The sequence below is a fragment of the Candoia aspera genome, chromosome 13 (genome assembly GCF_035149785.1).
Source record: "Candoia aspera isolate rCanAsp1 chromosome 13, rCanAsp1.hap2, whole genome shotgun sequence".
NCBI classification, from domain to species: domain Eukaryota; kingdom Metazoa; phylum Chordata; class Lepidosauria; order Squamata; family Boidae; genus Candoia; species Candoia aspera.
Window position 1 is genome coordinate 7334811 of NC_086165.1, and position 17834 is coordinate 7352644.

Here is a 17834-nt window from a genome sequence, read left to right on the forward strand (position 1 = left end):
CTTTGCTGGCCTCAAAGCCTTGAGATTGTCCAAAGCTGAAATCATCCCCTAGAAGGAAATTGCAGATTTCTGATTTAATCAATGATCTAATCGAAATGGGGTGATCTTGGTCTTGAGAAATAAGCCTTAAGCCCCCACAAGTCCTCCTGCCTGCTCTCTGCCTTTTTTCTCATCTTTAGGTGTCCTGATTCAAGGAAGATTCTGGTTTGATATCTTGGTTTGTAAGTGGTAGTTGAAACAGTTAAAGGGGTCACAGAAAACTGTGGTTTAACAAACCACAAAATGTTCCTTGAAGACAGACCCTCAAAGGAAAGGGAGGAATAAGAAAGGAACTCATGGCACTATTGGTCCAAGATAATTGTAGAACTGGACTGGTAACTTCTTGTCATAGTTTTAATGAACATTTGTCTGTAAACAGCATTATACAGTCCTGTGGTTTGGCCTGAGGAATTGGACTAGACATGTATCATGGGTCAGGATTTGATTGATCCTTCAATCCTAACCATTTCCTGCTGGAAAAAGTCTTTTTAAATAGTGTTGACTTTATTTAAGAGGTGGAAAAAACCCCACTATTTGTTAGCATAGATGTCCGAATTTGGCTTCTAACCTGCTGTGTCATCTACAGTTCATCTCCAACTTTTCTAATGCGCAGATGCAATCCCATTTTCCTTTCTTTTTTTGCTCTCTGCCTTTGAAGGGTTCTGAACGAGGTGATGAATAATACTAGAATCCATTTCAAGAACTGCTGAGTTCTGATTTCCGAAGAGGAATGCTACGGTACCGCTTTTGCGTCTCCAGCGTGTTTGGATGATGAAATTTGTGGCCTTTTGTTCTGAGCCCTGAAAGCTACCAAATTAGTCTGCAATCAGCAAAATATCACCCACTCCTGCTCTAGAGGAGGGTTTTTTTTAAAGTATTGAGGTGTTACATGAACATCAAAAACTCGTTGATTCATTGATCATTTCAGTGTTTATTATATTGTTCCTTTTTAGTTATTTTATTTTCTTCTAATGGACCAGCTACACGCATTCCCCTCCCTGCCCCCTATAGTGATATTGTTGTGATCAAGGGATGCGTATGGTAAAGTCACTCCAGTCTCCACTATTGGGAAATAGCATTTATATCTCTGCAGGGGTTGCCTTTTTTTCAATTCTCCCTGTATGGCCTTGTCTATAGCAGCTGGCTGACACTTCTATATTTGTAGTAGAAACACAGGTACGTGTAGCTCGATGGGGCTGGACTTCCTGGCTTACGCCGTGGCTTTGTCTCACAAAGGAGAAAGCCTGTTGTTGTCACAGCCAATCTGGCAGCTGTGGTGGCACAGCCCTTAACAGGCACGCACCTGGCACATAATCGTGATTCAGTCTATTTCTTGGAGACAGTGAGTGTGTGGTGTGTCTGTCAAGCACCTCTTTGGGAGATCAACTTTCTCCCTACAAGAATCAAATACCTGTCTATTTTTAGACTTGTTTTCCTCACCCTCCCAGAGGGCTTGGCCAGCTTCTGACGGGGGGGTCCCTATCCTGGGGGGCCCTGCATCTCTCAATAGGTTCTGAGAGTGCCCAGGGGTAGCACTTGAAGGTGCGGTTTGTACAACGTGCTAAATAGGATCTGCTTGCTTGGGGCACAGTGTGTTGTTGTCTGACCTCAGTCACTGTGTTTGCAAACCATAGCTTATGGCTTAGCATGTTTTATGAATTGAGGTTGTAAACTATGCTTTATGAGTTAGTTTACACCAATTCAGTGTTTGATTCGGGAGACCTTGATGGGTCGTGTGTGTTAGTTTGAGGCAGCCAAGCAACAGCGTTTTAATTTTGCACAGTGCCCTTGACGTTAGCATCAGCCAGGGGTATAATGGGGAGTCAACCTGGTTGCCTAATGTTTCTCATTAGGGGGCCATACAGCAGGGGATCGTGGGGAGGGGCTGACCTGATAGAGACCCCAGCAGTTAGCTGCCTATAGATGCTGGATGCTGGGGTCAGCTCTGCTCATCAGATTTCCTGACAGAGCAGGGGCGAGCTTTGTTTTCTCACTTTGATGAAGCAAAATCTGCATTTCTGCTACTGGCACAAACCCTTCATGTGTCACACTGGGTCATTTCCAACCTGACAGTTCCCTTCTTGAAGCAGTTTCAGCCTAACAGACTGGAAAGTTACTTTCTGCTTTGCCACTTTCCCTTGGCTTTTACCCTCTCTTGGCAGAGTTTAGGGTGCAAGGTGGGGGTGGGGGAGAGAAAAGATGGTCATTCCAGGCCATCAGGAAATAGTTAGCAAGAAAGGTGTGGGAACTGAGACATTGCAGGCCTTTAACTTACCTTTGATGCGCTCTCTGCCATGACTGAAGCTGAGTGTGCAAGAAAGACTTTAATTCCACCCAGTATGTATTTGTTTACATTTACTGGCCACCCAACTCCAGTGGGCAATAATCAGGAGGAGTCCGGTGGCGCCTGTTCCCACCAGCAAGTTTTATTCAAAATCATATGCTTTTGTGAGCTGCTGATTATTGGCTACCGTAGACTAACACCTCCTCCGGTGTCTTTGGTTCCATGGATATTTTCTCTCTGGACTGTAATTCTCACCAAATCCATTCGCTTAGCTCTGAAGTTGAGAGCCCCAGGATCCCTTTGGTCCCTAATTATTTTATTTTCAGCACTTTGAGATTTAGTGGGGTGAGGGCAGTAAACCAGCCACATGATTTCCCAAAATGTTGAGGTAGGAAACACATTCTGTTTTTAAAGAACAACAATTTCATCCCCAACCTAATAATGCTGGGGAAAGAGTTGACACATTTTACCCTCGTACCCCTGTGCTTGATGTGCGTCAGCTCCACTAGGTAAACCAAAGCAGGAAATCAACTCTACAGGAAAGCTAACACTACTTTTATCGAGGTTGGCTATAATAACAGAATCTTGCAAGTGTGATTGTGCTGTGCCTCCTCCTCTTTCTAATACTCCAGTGAATTAGGGAAGTGCCTGCCTGAGTCAGTTCCAGATGTTATCTTGTTTTGGACTTAAAACATGTTCCAGCCCCTTTTGCCAAGGTTCCTGGATATTTCTGCCAGGGTCATCTTCCTTAATCCCTACAGTATGACCTTACCCATTTTGCAACACTGTTCACTGTGGTCTTTGCCACTACCAGAAATGTTAGGTGTGGACTCTGATCATCAGAAGGTTGCAGCTCCTGTTCTCATTAGCTCATTGCTATTATTTTTAATTTACTGCAGGATCCCTTGCAAGCCCGGTTCATTCAATCATCAGCTCTCTTTGCTACTTCCTCACATTGGACACCAACCATCAGCTCATTCCACCCGCCCCCCAAACAAGCTAGGATTGACATGAGCCCCAGAATAGGTGGTGAGATTCCTCCTATTTAATAGACTTTCTGCAAGAGTTACACCCTTCTTCTTACCTCACACTCATGGCTTCGCCCTTTGACTCCCTGGTGGCTGGCTGGGGAATTCTGGGAGTTGAAGTCCACACACCTTAAACTTGCTAAGGTTGAGAAACACTGCTTTACAGATTAGGAGAAACACTATACTGGCTTCTACTTCCATGGCTTCTGCTTTAAAAGAAATACATTTATCTCGAGATTGTCAGTGGGTAAATTGTGTGAGATTATATTTGTGGTTAGCAAGAGTAAGGCCTGGCCAAAATGCATTTGTGGTCTGGTTTATACGAAACCAAGTCTAAAGGGGAGATGGGCGGTGATGGAAATTTGAAATATAAATAAATAAAATAAAAAATGTAGGGACATTCTGGAATTGGTGGCAGAAGCGAAGCAGAGCAGAGATGATGGGATAGGATAAGGACAGAGATAAATCAGATTTGGGGCTCAGTTTCCCAGGGCATGTGGCGAGTGCTGCAAAACTCTCAGTAAAAAGAAAAAAGGAAAGTGGGTATAGCTTTTTCTAGTTGGGCAATCAGGGCATTGGTTATTAAAAAGAGCATGCTGGGGAATTCTGGGAGTGTCCACACATCTTAAAGTTGCCAAGGTTGGGAAACAATGAATTAAACATTTCAGGAGACGGGAGTGGTTTTTACCAGCTCACTCCCCTAACTTGAGTAGATAGGCCTGAGGAAGGCTGCAAAGAAAATCCCAGTTCTGAGAACTCTGTTCCATTCATAGGAGAAAAGTTAGGATCCAAGCCACTTGGAACCTCCTGAACTCTCATGCAAATTCCAACCAGGCACAGGGTCAAACACTTATCAAACCCTTTGAGCTCCTGTACGATCTATGTTCACCCAATACAAAACCAAACAAATCACGATATGCCAGTGGGTAAATCCAGCCAGTGTAGAGAAGACAGTAGTGAGCTAGGTGATGATATAAGCCATTCATCAGACCCTATGTAAAATAGCTGTCCGCGTTCCAAAGTCATCCTTGTATCTCTACAATTACAAGTCAACGCACACCGGGGAGAGAGATTGGACAGCTTGTCCACTGCATTGTCTCAGACGTTTAGTAAGCACTTCCCCATAGGCACTCCTTCTCTGTGACCCCCAGACAGCTCGTTCATGCTCAGAACAATGGGGTTGGTGCAGTGGCAGGGACCTCTCTGAGCGGACAGGATGCCACTAATGAGTTCCTGCTGGTTATGGATGAGCAGGTCTCACAACAGCCTGTGCCTGAACAGGGCCAAGATGAAGACAAGCTTTTGACAAATATTCCTGCCTCTGTTTTAGACAGTGGGCCAAGCAGGAATATTTGACAAACATGCCTGCTTCTACAAGTGACATTGGAAAGTGTTAGCAGAGCACATGCTGGCACACAAAAGTTAAGGCTTGGGCACAAAAGGTGTGGCCTAAGGGCTATTCTGTGCCTTCCCCACCCCTCCCCTTTACATTCTTCCTCCTGTAGGGAAATATCTACCCTTGATCCAAGCCTGGCAAGAAAGAAAGAGCTAGGCAGTGTGAGGACTTTCTCTTGGCAGGCCTTCCATCTGATATGCCATGCAGAGCTACAAAAATGGTGGTGCCCTCCTGCTAGCGTCGGAAGAAGAGGAGCTGGCGCATTGCTAGGCAGAAGCGTTATGGCGGATGATCCAGTTGCTCAGTCCAAGAGAGCCTCAAATGCAGACTGTTTGGCTGAACAGTGCGATGGCACCAGCTGATAGTTTGTAGCAGTCCACAGGCAGCCTGTCATATATCATAGGATGCTTTGGTGCTTTCTTATGCTTTGCTCTTTAAAGCCATATGATGGCACTTGCACATTGTGGTTAAGCTGGCAATGGGTGATCTAAGCCAGATAACAAGTTTTTCCTATGAGATGTTTTGGACTTCAGCTCCATCATACCCTAACCAGCTTTCCTGTCTTCTCCCATTGCTCTGCCATGCTGGCTGTGAACCAGCTTGGGGGTCTGAGCCAAATGAGGGAAAATGTTGGAAATTAGTATTCGATGTAAGCAGCTTGTCATGAGAGGGATGAAAGAGAACTGGGTCCCAACAATGAGCAAAGCTAGGTTGGTTTTAATCACGGCTCATTGAATAAGCCAGAGTTGGTTGGGTTCACACAGCCTGCTACGTCATCAGTTACGGTTTACTGTCCTTGGTGGAGTGAAGCAAATAAATCACTGTTTGGCTTAGCCTCATGAATAGACCCAGCAAAAGAGAGAGAAAGTGAAGAGATGATGAAGAAGGAAAGGAAAAGTTGGGGACCTCCTTCAAGATTAAGTTGTAGACCAGTGTTTCTCAACCTTAGTAACTTTGAGATGTGTGGAATTCTGGGGGTCGAAGTCCACACATCTTAAAAGTCACCAAGGTGGAGAAACACTGTTGTAGACTTTCAACATGCAACTACAAGGTTACAGGAAAGCTTTTGTCACGTTTACATCCAGAATACTCCGCTGCCCTCTATTTGCGGGCTTTATTAAACAGGCTTTATTAAGTGGCCTGTTTGCTCTTTGGAGGCTGTCTGCCTTTTGCAAGGATTGCTGATTTTCATTCGGTTTTACTGGGCACGCAGGCCAACTTCAGGCCTCTTTTTTGCTCTTTCCCCAGGATTTCTTCCCCATCTCTTGCCTTCTGCACAAGGCTCCACAGCTGGATTTTTGGAATTGGCCTCTTGTCTGAAGTGGGGAAATCCACAGATAGCAGTCCCCTAACTGGGAGGGATCTTACTGCCTGCAGCTGATTTGAATTACAAACAGCCTTGAAGGATAAGTTCTGATGAGATTCCCCCCCCCCCCCCAATCAACCCTTTTCCCTTCTCTCTTTTCAGGGAAGCTGGATGCAAAGATTCATCAGGGAGCAAAGAAGGGGTTAATGAGGCAGAAAGTAGCCGTGTGAGCCCCCAGAGGACATTTCCTCCTCCTTCCCCACTGCTGGGCCCAAGAGAAGAATGGCTCTCAACAGCCTGAGACTTCAGGAGTGGAGGCCCCAGGAGCGCTGAGGAGGAAGCACAGGCACACGGTGAACTCAAGGGTTTGGCTCAGAAGAAAACAAAGAAGGAAATTGCTGTTAACTTACATCATTATAAACAAAGCCCCCCCCAAAAGTGCTGAGTTGTTTGTGACCAAAGGGAGCCCTAAGAGAGGGTGGAATTACACCTTGATGTCTCCCCTGGGGTCTGGAGGGGTATCTTAGATCAGCTGGGCACTGTTTGGTGTCCTCCTTGGACTACAATTTCTATCGTTCTCCTAATTACGGATGCCGGAATCTGTAACAGCTGAAGAGTCAGGAAGGCTTACAGACCGAGAACTTTTCACCTCCTCCTCAGCCTGAATCGGCTTCTTTTTTTCACATGGCCTCTTTCCTTTCTTGTCAGATACAGAACTCGGGTAGCCAGTTTGCCGCACAAACCATCATGGCCCGCAACCACCCAGTTTAAGGAAAGATGTGCCGGAGATGTACAAAGCATGTCAGAATTGCTTGCTGAGCAACAGAGACCAACATGCATTAATTTCGTTAATTAATTTCATTAATTTACAAAGCAGGTCCAAGGCCAAGAGTACGGTTGAGTGTGGGCTGTCTGTGGCTCTCCTCCTGCTCCTAACCCAACACATCACCTTAAATAATTTGCTTTTATTCACATAAACACACCCCTGCACATGGGCATCACTAGAGAAGCAAGAAGGGCTGGCTAAGCATGGATTCTGTGTGCATGAAGTGAAATACCATGCATTGCCGATGGAAAAGTGCATTTTACTTCGTCTCTTTAACTCTTATCGAATGACATGCCCTGTTCCAATGGGTTGTGTGTTTTTCTATCTGCCCTGAAATGCTCTTAGCTCCCATTTCTACCTTAACCGAGTGCCAACACCTCAGGAATCCCAACATGCCAGAGGTGTGTCCTAGCTTGGAGAGGACAGAATTAAGGGAGGCTGTACGAACTCAGACAGAGACAGGCAGGAAGGAGGGCTACCCGGTGATTACAGAAGCCCATGCTGCTAAGGGGCATGACATGTTCCATTTGGACCCACCGGTCCTTCTGGACCCACTTCCTGGGTGCATGAACTGCTGCAACAGCTTCTGTTCTGCCTGCTGCAGAAGGCCAGGATATAGATGAGCTCCCCGCAACTATAGGCACAGGCAAGCAACAAGGGTGGGTTTTTAGTATTGTATCTAACTTTATTGTTTTTAGATGCCGTTTTCTCCATTTCAGAGACTGCAGAGCAGCATTTCTCAACCTTGGCAATTTTAAGATGTGTGGACTTCAACTCCCAGAATTCCCCAGCCAGCCATGGGATTTTCTGGGAGTTGAAGTCCACACATCTTAAAATTGCCAAGGTTGAGAAATGCTGCTCCAGAGGTTACAAAAATAAATTAGGAAGCACCCGCTGCTCTTGAACTTCAGGCAGCTCCCCCCCCCCCAACTTCAGCACTTCAGCTCATTCCTTTTGTTTCAATAAAACTCTTCTGTTTCTTAAAGAACAGTTTTAGCCTCTTACTGTCTGAGCCCAGCCTGTGAAGCTTTGCTGGGCTGAAGTCAGGAGTGTCTGGGAATCCCTTGAGAGTGTGCATGCGTGTGCATGCATGCGTGTATCTGTGCATGCATGCTAGTGTTGCTGATGGGGTCAGAATGAGCAGCTCTCTGCCACTGTTGCCCTGGGGCCGTGTTGGAGAGGTGTACCCAGCAGCAGCCTGGCTTTTCAGCGAGGATGGGAGATTTGCTGGAAGAAGGCATGATCCAAGCACTTCCTGACAGCAAAGGGGGAAGCCGACCATGTTTCAGGCCAGGAGTCCAGCTGAAATCCTTGGATTGATTTGTGGACTGTTCTGCAAGACGTTGAGGATAGATGTCCTCTGGTTTTGTTCATACCAGCCTTCCTCGGCACGGTATCCTTGTGATACGTTGGGATTTCAACTCCAATTCCCAAAGGGACTGTGAAGGCTGGGAGTGGCAGCCCCAACACGTGAGGATGGTGGCAGTTTGGGAAGGCTGGTCTGTCTCAATCAGGGCTGGGTGATGTTTCGGAAGACTGTAGGAATGAAGGAAGTTTTGGGGGAGAAGGGAACAAAAGACACACATACACACAGCCCCACTTGGATTCTTGGAAATCATGTTGTTATTCACAGCCTGGCTAGAGCTTGGAGGCCTCGAATCTGTTTACGCCAAGTGCCGTTTCTGCCCACCGCAGCTCATGGCCAGGTTGCCATTCCAGCATGCCCACTTGGAGAGTACCCAGTGTTGCCAGCCAGAAAGCAGGATGAGCCGAACTGAAAGATCCTTCCCTTGGCAACTGCTCCTGCCGATGCTCCGTGCCTCCTGGTGACATTTGAAGTTACTATGGACACCCAAGTGTGCGGGCACTCAGCCTCCCCTTGGCAGCCTCTGCCGCCATTTATCCAGACCCCGCTTTCAAATCTCTCCCCTCTCCTCCCCAGATAAGAGTCAGAAGGCTTCCTTGTCAAAACCCTGCAGTTGTCGAGCAGCAGTGCAATTTCTGGAGCGTTAGCCACTGGGTGGGATGCTGTGAAAGACAGGATCAGAGCACCTTCAGGGACATATTGACTATTGGGCTTTTCACATTGGCTGTGCTTAGCTACAAGGATGGTCCAATACTGTCATCAGCCCATGGCATTGGAGACTACTCTTTCTGATGCCATGGGCTGTGAACTCCATCCGCAACAGGAAGAGAGTATATTTTGGGGGCATGGAGGGAGGAACAGAAACCAAGGGCAGAGCTGAGACGAGACCCAGTTTTTATCTCTGCCCTTTTAATCCCTTGAGGCTAGATTCACACCTCGGCTTAATCATAATACGGTTTGCCTCATGGTCTCTTCGTAAGTTGAGCGAATCCAGACATTGCAGAAAACTGCCCAATTACAGCTGCGGCTTCCTTTACGTGAGATCAGCGTAGTGTCACTTCTACATTAAAAAAAAAAACTTACAAAAATGTTAAGTAGCTGCACTGGTCACATGGGCAGAAAAGGGCAAAAGTCACTGTGGGGTGATACTTTCATTAGAGTTAATAAAAATGTCACCGTACTCAAGCATGTGACGTTTTGCTTTGGTTGAGCGCAAAGTATAACTGTGTTGCAGCTGCGGACTTCCTTTGTCCGCAGATCCCTGTCCCCAGAGAGCCAGTCAATGACTCGGGTTGAAAAGATGCTTCCTTCCTATTTTACTCACTGCTTATGATGCTGGAAAATGCCTTTAGTTATGGGGATGAATCTCTTTTTCCTTTGGATCCAAACTGGCCTCTTCCTCTTTCTTGGTCATCTCCCAGCTAAGCTGTACAGATTATTCCAAACAACTAGGCTGGAAATTTTTCATTGATAAAGAAAGCTACATAAGCGAGAAAAGCAAGTTAACACAGGGATCTGAATCTGTACTTCCCTCCTAGATTTGACAGATAAATAGCCCTCTGATGGGAAATCCATGCAAGAAACACGTGCTGTGAGTGGGGGCTTGTTTATCAGAGGGGAATCAGTTCTGCAGGGCAGGAATGTCTGTGTGAACTTGCTTTGAGGTCAGAATCATCTTGGGAGTTGGGAGCCAGGAGGAGAGGGGCGAATCTGGGGGATTTTTTGGAGATAACTGATGGGAAAAGTTCCCATGCATTTCTGTTTTACTTAAAGCATCTTACTTGGATTTGCAATCTCATAATTTCTAATAAAAGAGTTCATATTATCTTCTCTGAAAAGGTAACTTTTGTTTTGCTTTGAAATCCCATTCTTTCTCTCCTCCATGCCAGCATCTTCCTTCCTGGTTCTTTGCAGACCCCTGGTTGCATGTGGGAGAGGGGATCCCGTGGTCCTCCAGCCACTGCTGAGCAACAATACCCTGCGCTCAGTTCCATTGGCAGAAGCCTGTCAGGTGCTGCATGGAGTTATGGCTCAGCCAAATCCATAGGGGCAGAGGTTCCCTCTCTCTTCATTATTGCCGAAACAGCACGTGGTTTGCTCTCTCTGACTAAACCACGGTTCCCCATTGTGGTTCCAGATGGTGGGCACAGACCAGCTAGTTTGGAGGTACAGTAATGGCAAAACATGGCTTGAAACAAAATAAAGGGAAGGAAAGAAGGAACTTGTTTAGAAGTTCAGGATACCAAATCAATAGTACTGTGTACTAATGGCTTAGGACAGCAAATGTTCTGAAAATATTCCTACTGCAGTATGATACGTGAATATATATATATATATATATATACATACATACATACATACATACATACACAGCACATATAATACACAGTACGTGGCCTTCAAGAAGCTCCCTATCAGAATCAGGATCTTCTTAGCAATTAATGCTGTTTTAAACTATCAAGAAAGTTGGGAAAGAATCACAAATAATTTCCCCCCAAGAGGGGGGAGAAAAAGGCATCTTGCAAAACTTTTCCAAGGAGAGGCAGTCTGCTTGAATTTTTTCCTATCTTAAATGACAATATGGATTTCCCAACAGAAGGTTGGGGGGGGGTTTGGGGGGGGGGAGAGGAGGAGAATGCGAAACCAAACAAAAAGAAGTTCTTTCTATGAATGTCCTCTCTCCCCGTCCTCCCCCCAGTGCCGCCTCTGCAAAAGACAGCCTCTGTTCCCATGGATGGAAAATAGATTTACTTGAATGATAAATGAATAAACTCATGTGGGCATAATAGATTCCTGAGCCAAGCATTTTCACTGCCAGGAAGCAATACAGTATACTGTATAAGTATCTCTCCCCACCTCTGTACAACATGGGGGCTAAGCAATTGGCAGCCATTTGACAATCTGCAAAATTAAAAGAAAATGCAGTGAATCCTGCAGTGTGCAGGGGGTTGGACTTAATGACCTCTTAGATCCCATCCGACTCTATGATTCTATGAAAAAGAATCATCAGGACCTTAACATAGCCAGAAAAGTACTAATTTATTTTTGTTGTGTTCCTAATGTACTGTATTTTTACATGGGGTTTTCTGAAAGTTTAGCCACGAGATTGCCAATTCCAAAGTTTTAGATTCAAAACAAACCTATGTTCTGGCTTGCTCTGACCCCAAGGTGCCCTGGAGTCTATTTCACTGCAAAAGGTTCCACTTGCCAGATTTTCTGAAATCTTGCAAGCTGATTCCAGCTTGATGGGAGAGGCTTAATATTCTCAAGGAGCCTCAGTTCTGGATGTAATCAGGAAGCAGGTTGATCGAGCAGTTTTTGAGAAAATTATACAGTATATTCTGTCAATCAGAAAATGTAACATTATCGTTCCCTCTGGAAAAAAATTCTTAAGACTGAAAGCTTCGTTTCCTTTTTCGAAGATCCCTAAAATCAGGGGAACTTGGAATATATTTGGAACGATAGGCTTTTGGTCTTTTTCCATGTTTTTATTTGTTGTGTGGTTTTTTTCTTTTTGAGTGGCAAGTTGTTCATTTTTATTTTATGTTTGTTTGTTTGAAAATGGACCATCTTGTATGACATAATTAAATAAAAATTGTAAAAAGATGTATACAAAAAAAAGGGGGGGGGGAGCTGATGGCTGACTTATCGATTGTGCCTGGGAAAGAACTGTGCATCAGTTTTCACAGCCAAGGATGACTCTGTAGTGCCCAAGCATAGACACTGATGGGGTACCCCGGCTTTGGGCCACAGCATGGCCCATCAGCAGATTAACCCATAATGTGATTGGTTTATTGTTTAGCATATTTGTATTTGGAAAACCCAGCTTGTAGAGCTTCTAATCTATGGTTATTGCCTGAGGCAATGTGTGAACCACCCAAATGTTTGTAAAAGCTCCTGGGTTAGCACAATGTGGATTCCAGCACTGAGTCTCTTTTGCCCTCTCTTGCCCCCACCCATCTGCCACTTCCTCATTAGTAAACAGATGAATAAATAGAAGGGCCTTTTTCTTTTATCTTCTACCCTGGCCTTTAACTTCTTAATTATCCCACATGAAAACAAAAGGGTGGGGTTAAGATAATTGTTCAGAAGCCCAAGAATGTAACAACAGTGATGCAGTTTAATTATTGAGCTGCTTGAGAGTTGTAATCTCTCAGCTTTATTTTTTCTGAACCGGTGTTCCTTGTATCTTCCTCTTTTGGTCTATACTTTGCCCATAAAGATTCCAAAGGCTGATTAGCCCATGGGCTACTCCCTGACAAGCCTGCTGTGCATCACAGTATACAGATTATTCTAATGCTAGAAATCTGGCCTGTGATCCCTCTAGGCCACTTAACCTGGCCACCCACTCCTTGCAACTCGCCTTTTTTGCCTGCTGAGATGCCCTGAGCACACCCAGAGTCCAACTACTCTGGGTTTACTGCCCTCCAACAGGCATACTTTGGGACCTAAAGCAAAGATGCCCGTCAACACTTTTAAATCTTCCTGTCCTCCCACAGCATTTGTTACCTAGAAAACACAGCATGATATATATGAGTAATACCTTGGAGATTTCTGTGTGTGTGCGTGTGCATGCAGCAATCATTAAAACAAGACCTGCATGAATTCAAGTGATGCTCAAAACACTTGGGGTGTAGCCTGTGAGATGGTGCGTGATAGGTAAACAGCTTCAGTCATCCCTGCAAGAAGAAAGGCACATCTGGACAGCGCAAATACTTCCTGAAGCTTAGAAGGGAGGCCCTGTCAGGGCAGAACTTGGGGACAGATTGCCAGGTTCATATATCAGAATGAAGAAGACCCCCATTTGTGGTGAAGGTACATTTCAAAGTCAAAGCAAAAGCACAGATCTCACCATTACAACAGCCTCCCTAAAGACCTGCTGGGTTCAACTCTCTCATTCCACCATTTTGTCTAAGATTTCTCAAACCCACATCACATTAAACCATGATGCAGCAGGTTGGTCTTGCTTGGTGTGTTGTGTGTACTCAGCTGCTGTGCTTTGGAAACTCTGGTTTATACTGTAACATTTTCTGTGAACCAGGCAAATGCGGTCTATTCTACATACCATGGATAAACCATGGCTTTGCACAAATCCATGATTAATTAGCACAATCAGGCCTAAAGTAATAGGTGGAGTTTCTGAATGCTAAGTTCTCACTCCCAGCCGCTAAAGAACAAATGGTCAGTTGTGTGGCAAGGCTCAATAGCCTCAGAAAAAGATTCTCACCCCCAAACTCAAAAGGCATAAGGCTCCTCTCCTTTTTTTTCCATTGGAAGTGCCAGAAGTCTTTCAGAGAAGGAAGAATCTACTTTGCCAAAGTAGATCCAAGCACACAGGATGGAATGCAGGCAGGGGCGTGCCAACCAATGTGCTCTCACATACTTTATATCTGCCCGAGTGGCAACAGGAAGTAGGAGCAATAACCAAGGAAGTGGATTCTGCTGTAGACTATAGCAGACATGGCCACAGATCAGCTTTCCCTAGCTGATGTTAGCTGAAAATGAGTTGCAATAGATCCGGAGGGTACCAGGTTGGGGGAAAAGCATCTCTAAACTAATTCCTCACCCCACCCACCAAAACTATTTGATGCCCATCCCTTCATTCATTTATTTCATGTAGGTTTGCAACTCACTGGACAATTTCAATGCACAATTTATACACGTACCATTTATGCCTGTCATGCAAGACAATACATTTTATGCCTGTCTCCACAGGTATTTATGTCGTATTTTGTTACTTGCTGTGGCTACATTCAGTGGTCTCCAACATGCTGCCCTCTAGTTGTGTTAGCATTAGCTCTTGGGAGTTCCTCATTACTTGCCATCCTGCCTTCAAAAAACAGACTCACAGACTTAGTCTATGTCTCACAAAGAAACTCTTGATATTTTAGGTATATTGTCCTTTTAAAGAAAGTAAAATATCTTTAAACGACTCCTTCTGCCTACCACCTCCCTCTTGAAAAAAACACACCTGTTTTGCACCTGTAATAATGCTGAAGATAACAAAAAACAGGCCACACTAACCCAACTTTAATACTTGAAAGTCCATCTTTCCAACCTCAAATGCAAAAATTTAAAGGGGAAACTGAAATAAGTTGGTGAATATAGCCACTTCTGCTCTTGTAGAGTGTGACTGTAAAACATACACTGCCTTGGCTCCAAGCCAGTTACTCCTCAGTGCACTTCAGGTATGTAGGTTTTGTTTGGTTAATGGTAGATTAACTGTCCATATGTTTGTTTCATTTTGAGCTGCAGCTGGCATTACTGCCAGGGCCTGTGGCTTTTGAAGGAAAGCCCACAAAATGTTGCCCACACCCATGCTATTCCCTGTGTAGCTCAATCATAACTTACCCAACCCAATTTTCATGGTTCACATCACACACAAACCATAAGCCATGCGAGCCAGGTTTGCAAGACACCAAAAGCTAAAATGTTTTGGCTGTTGTGCAAGCACAGCCTACTGAGTACACGTTGTACACACATTGACTGGAGAGCAGGCCCGTCTGATCTCACGGGGACCGAACCATCCAAACGGGGAGCCACGTAGTCTGCAGTTCCAAAGCGGTGACCTCCAGTCAAGTTTCAAACATCCAGAGCGGACCTTGCCAGGGATTGGCTGAAGCGGTTTCAACAGGCCAAGAGCACTTAGGCTGCAAAGCCGAAACAACAACTCTCCCAACAGCTGTGAGAGAGGATAATGGACTGCCAGCTGAAGGAAGGCCAAACGGGACTCATTTACAGAAGTCTGATGAAGTTTCTTGAACAGCAATAAATCTCCAAGGGCTATGAAGATGCATACTGCTGAGGGTCAGGCCTGCACTCTTCCCCTTACTTGAATAAGCAGTTTTATTTATCGTGTAACTGGACAGAACAATCTAATCAGCAATCAGCCTTGTAAATCATGCCACAGTGTAGAGATGAGAGGGCTCTCAGATAGGCGATCTTCAGAGCTGAGTAAGGAAAACAGACATTTCTCCGTCCCCTCCTGCTCTCAATTCCAGCACCTGATCTTAGGCAGAGGGCACTGGTGCACTGCGCAGCGATGGTGCAGTGCAACATGGTACAATGAGGCGGTAGCTTCCATCAACCACACCGTCTTCTTGCATCATTGGGGGAGAGGCCTACAGACTGCTGATTTTTAATACCTGTGCTGGACAAGGGCCCAATCAGCTGCACCCAATGTAAGTATCCAAGGCCACATCACTAATCAGCACACAAAAAGGTTCCTCCCATGACTTGCAAAATTAAGCGATATTCACTAAAAAAAATCCCTAATTTTCTGTCACAGTACCTCACCTACAAACACCATGCAATAAATTCAAAACAAATGCAAGATGATGAGTTGGTTCATCATTTGCTGATAAGTATAATTATGTTTTTATAAGTGCTTTACACCTAAATGCCACCTGATGGCATGTAGTGATACTGTAGGGTAGATATTAAAAGAACTTGGGTAAACAGGGCAAGGATATACCATCGTAACTACATATATTCTGACTGATTTAGAATTGTCCTTCTAGGAGTACAATACAATTCCTCCTTACAAGTAAGAAGGAATTCATCCTTCTTGAATGCATTTGTTAAAAAAAAATCTTAAAACATATGCAATGTGCACACAATCTAGAGATTCTCCTGGATTAGGCATTGTCTCTGGACGAGAGGGCAGCCTCAGGATTTATGAATCCATTTTCTATCAGATGAGCTAGCTGACTGACGCCAGCAACACAATTTTCATTTATTTATTTAGTAAACAAATTTATAAGGCCACCCAACTCACACAGGGTGACTCCGGGCGGCTAACAGAGTTAGAAACATAAAAACACAAGATACACCCTACAGTGGCACATTTCAACACATTGAAATCAGCCACTTGATTGGCTCCGAAGTGATCTGGGGTCCCTGGGCCTTCCCAGGTTTTTGTCCCGGGCTCTATTCAAAGACTGTCAAGAAACTGCACAGCAGCTAGGACAATTGTGGAGGTGGAAATTCAAATCATTTCAGCCCAACTCTAGTTAAGTGGGCAATACACCCATGCACCCATCCCATGCTGGCTTACAGAAGAATGTCTCAAGGTTGTTCAGCGAATATGCAGATGAATTTAGGATCACAGACTGAAACAGGTCTAATTAGAAAGAGCACCTATTTGTTTCAGTGCGATGTACAGTACCTGCCGTGAAGAATGCTATCCTCAAGCTTCCCCAAATTAACAGTGTTCAGTGTGGCACACAAGCCTGCTTCCCAGACATTATGTAATTCCTCCTGCAATCTCTCAGACTCCCAAAGATAGTTGCTTGAAACAAGAAAGTGTTATATTGCATTGATCAGTGGAGAGATAAGATACAGCCTCAAGGATCAAGCAAAACAACCTGAGCAAACAAAAATGGTTTATGAGGACCAGGCCTGCAGTAGCCTGTCATATTGTGGATAGAGATTTCCTCTGGATCTCTGCCTCTTATTTGGGTTTAGCAAGGCAATCCTAAACATTCCCTATAAACTGGAGCAGTAGTACTTCCTAGTGAGTGGGCTTTACAGCAGCAGGCCACATCTCCCTCTAAACCAGCGTTTCTCAAACTTGGCAACTTTCAGATGTGTGGAGGTCAGCTCCCAGAATCTCCCAGAATTCTGGGAGCAGACCTCCACACATCTTAAAGTTGCCAAGTTTGAGAAACACTGTACTAAACTAAGACACGGCCAATCTGTCACCCTCCAGAGCTTGTTGGACCCCAATTCCAATAATTGGCCCAACCAGGATGGTCCTTGGTGAAGGATGCTGGAATTCTCCCGGGATCCCGAAACACATCTTCTGCCGCCAGTGAACTACCCCGCACCCCCAGCATTCCTGCCCAAGGGCCGTGCCGGGGGCAGTTCTTGCCAGCAGCGATCCCCACCCGCAGGGCTAGGGGTCCCCCACCCGAACGCATCCCCTCTCGGAAGGGTCCCTGCCACCCTTCCGAGGGCGCAGGGAGGCTGACCCGCCGCCTCGCCTCCCCTCGCGCCACACCGAGGCTCCACCACGCGCCCAAGCTTTGTCCCTTTAAGAGAGGCAGCTGGGCGCGCCGCGATTGGCTGGCGCCTTGCCAGAGTCCCGGGCGGCGCGGCGCAGCGCTTCCTCCCGCCTTCTCCTCGCGCCGCGGCCGCGGCCGCCGCCTTCCCGGTCCACGTCACGGCCCTGCTCCGAGCTCCGGGTCTTCCCGGGCGCGCAGGAGCGCCGCGCTTCTCCCGCTGTCCCCCGCGCCGCGCGCTCCGGCCTCCGCGTCTTCCTTCCCGCCGCCGAGCCGGGCTGCTCCGAGCGCCTCGGCTCCCTCCTCCTCCACCCCCCTCCCCTTCGGGCGGCCGCGCGGAGGGAGGGCCGAGAGGAGCCGGATCGTAGCCGCGGCGCCGGCCGCGCGCAGACCTCCCCTTCCCACAGGCGGCGGCGGCGGCGGTGGCGGGGATGACGGGCCCGTGAGGCGGCTTCATGGCGGCGGCGGCTGAGGGGCGCGCCCGGCCCCGGCCGGGACCTGAGAGTGAGTCTGAGGCGCGGCGGCGGGCGCGGCGGGCTGGGCGAGCGCGGCCGGGCCGGGCTCCTCATGGCGGCACGCTAGGCCCC

General features: G+C 46.4%; 2 protein-coding genes across 3 annotated transcripts in view; both read left to right on the forward strand.

Moving 5' to 3' along the window:
* TRIP4 (thyroid hormone receptor interactor 4) overlaps positions 1–6481 on the forward strand; it is a 32282-nt gene extending 25801 nt beyond the window's left edge. For both annotated transcript variants that reach the window (XM_063313959.1, XM_063313958.1), the window contains exon 13: positions 6216–6481. In XM_063313959.1, the coding sequence (XP_063170029.1) occupies positions 6216–6283 (68 nt within the window). In that variant the 3' untranslated portion in view covers positions 6284–6481. The remainder of the gene's footprint in view (positions 1–6215) is intronic.
* An 11093-nt stretch (positions 6482–17574) lies between these two features.
* ZNF609 (zinc finger protein 609) overlaps positions 17575–17834 on the forward strand; it is an 87698-nt gene continuing 87438 nt past the window's right edge. Inside the window, exon 1 of the mRNA XM_063314398.1 lies at positions 17575–17751. The gene's annotated coding sequence lies outside the window, so the exon portion shown is untranslated. The remainder of the gene's footprint in view (positions 17752–17834) is intronic.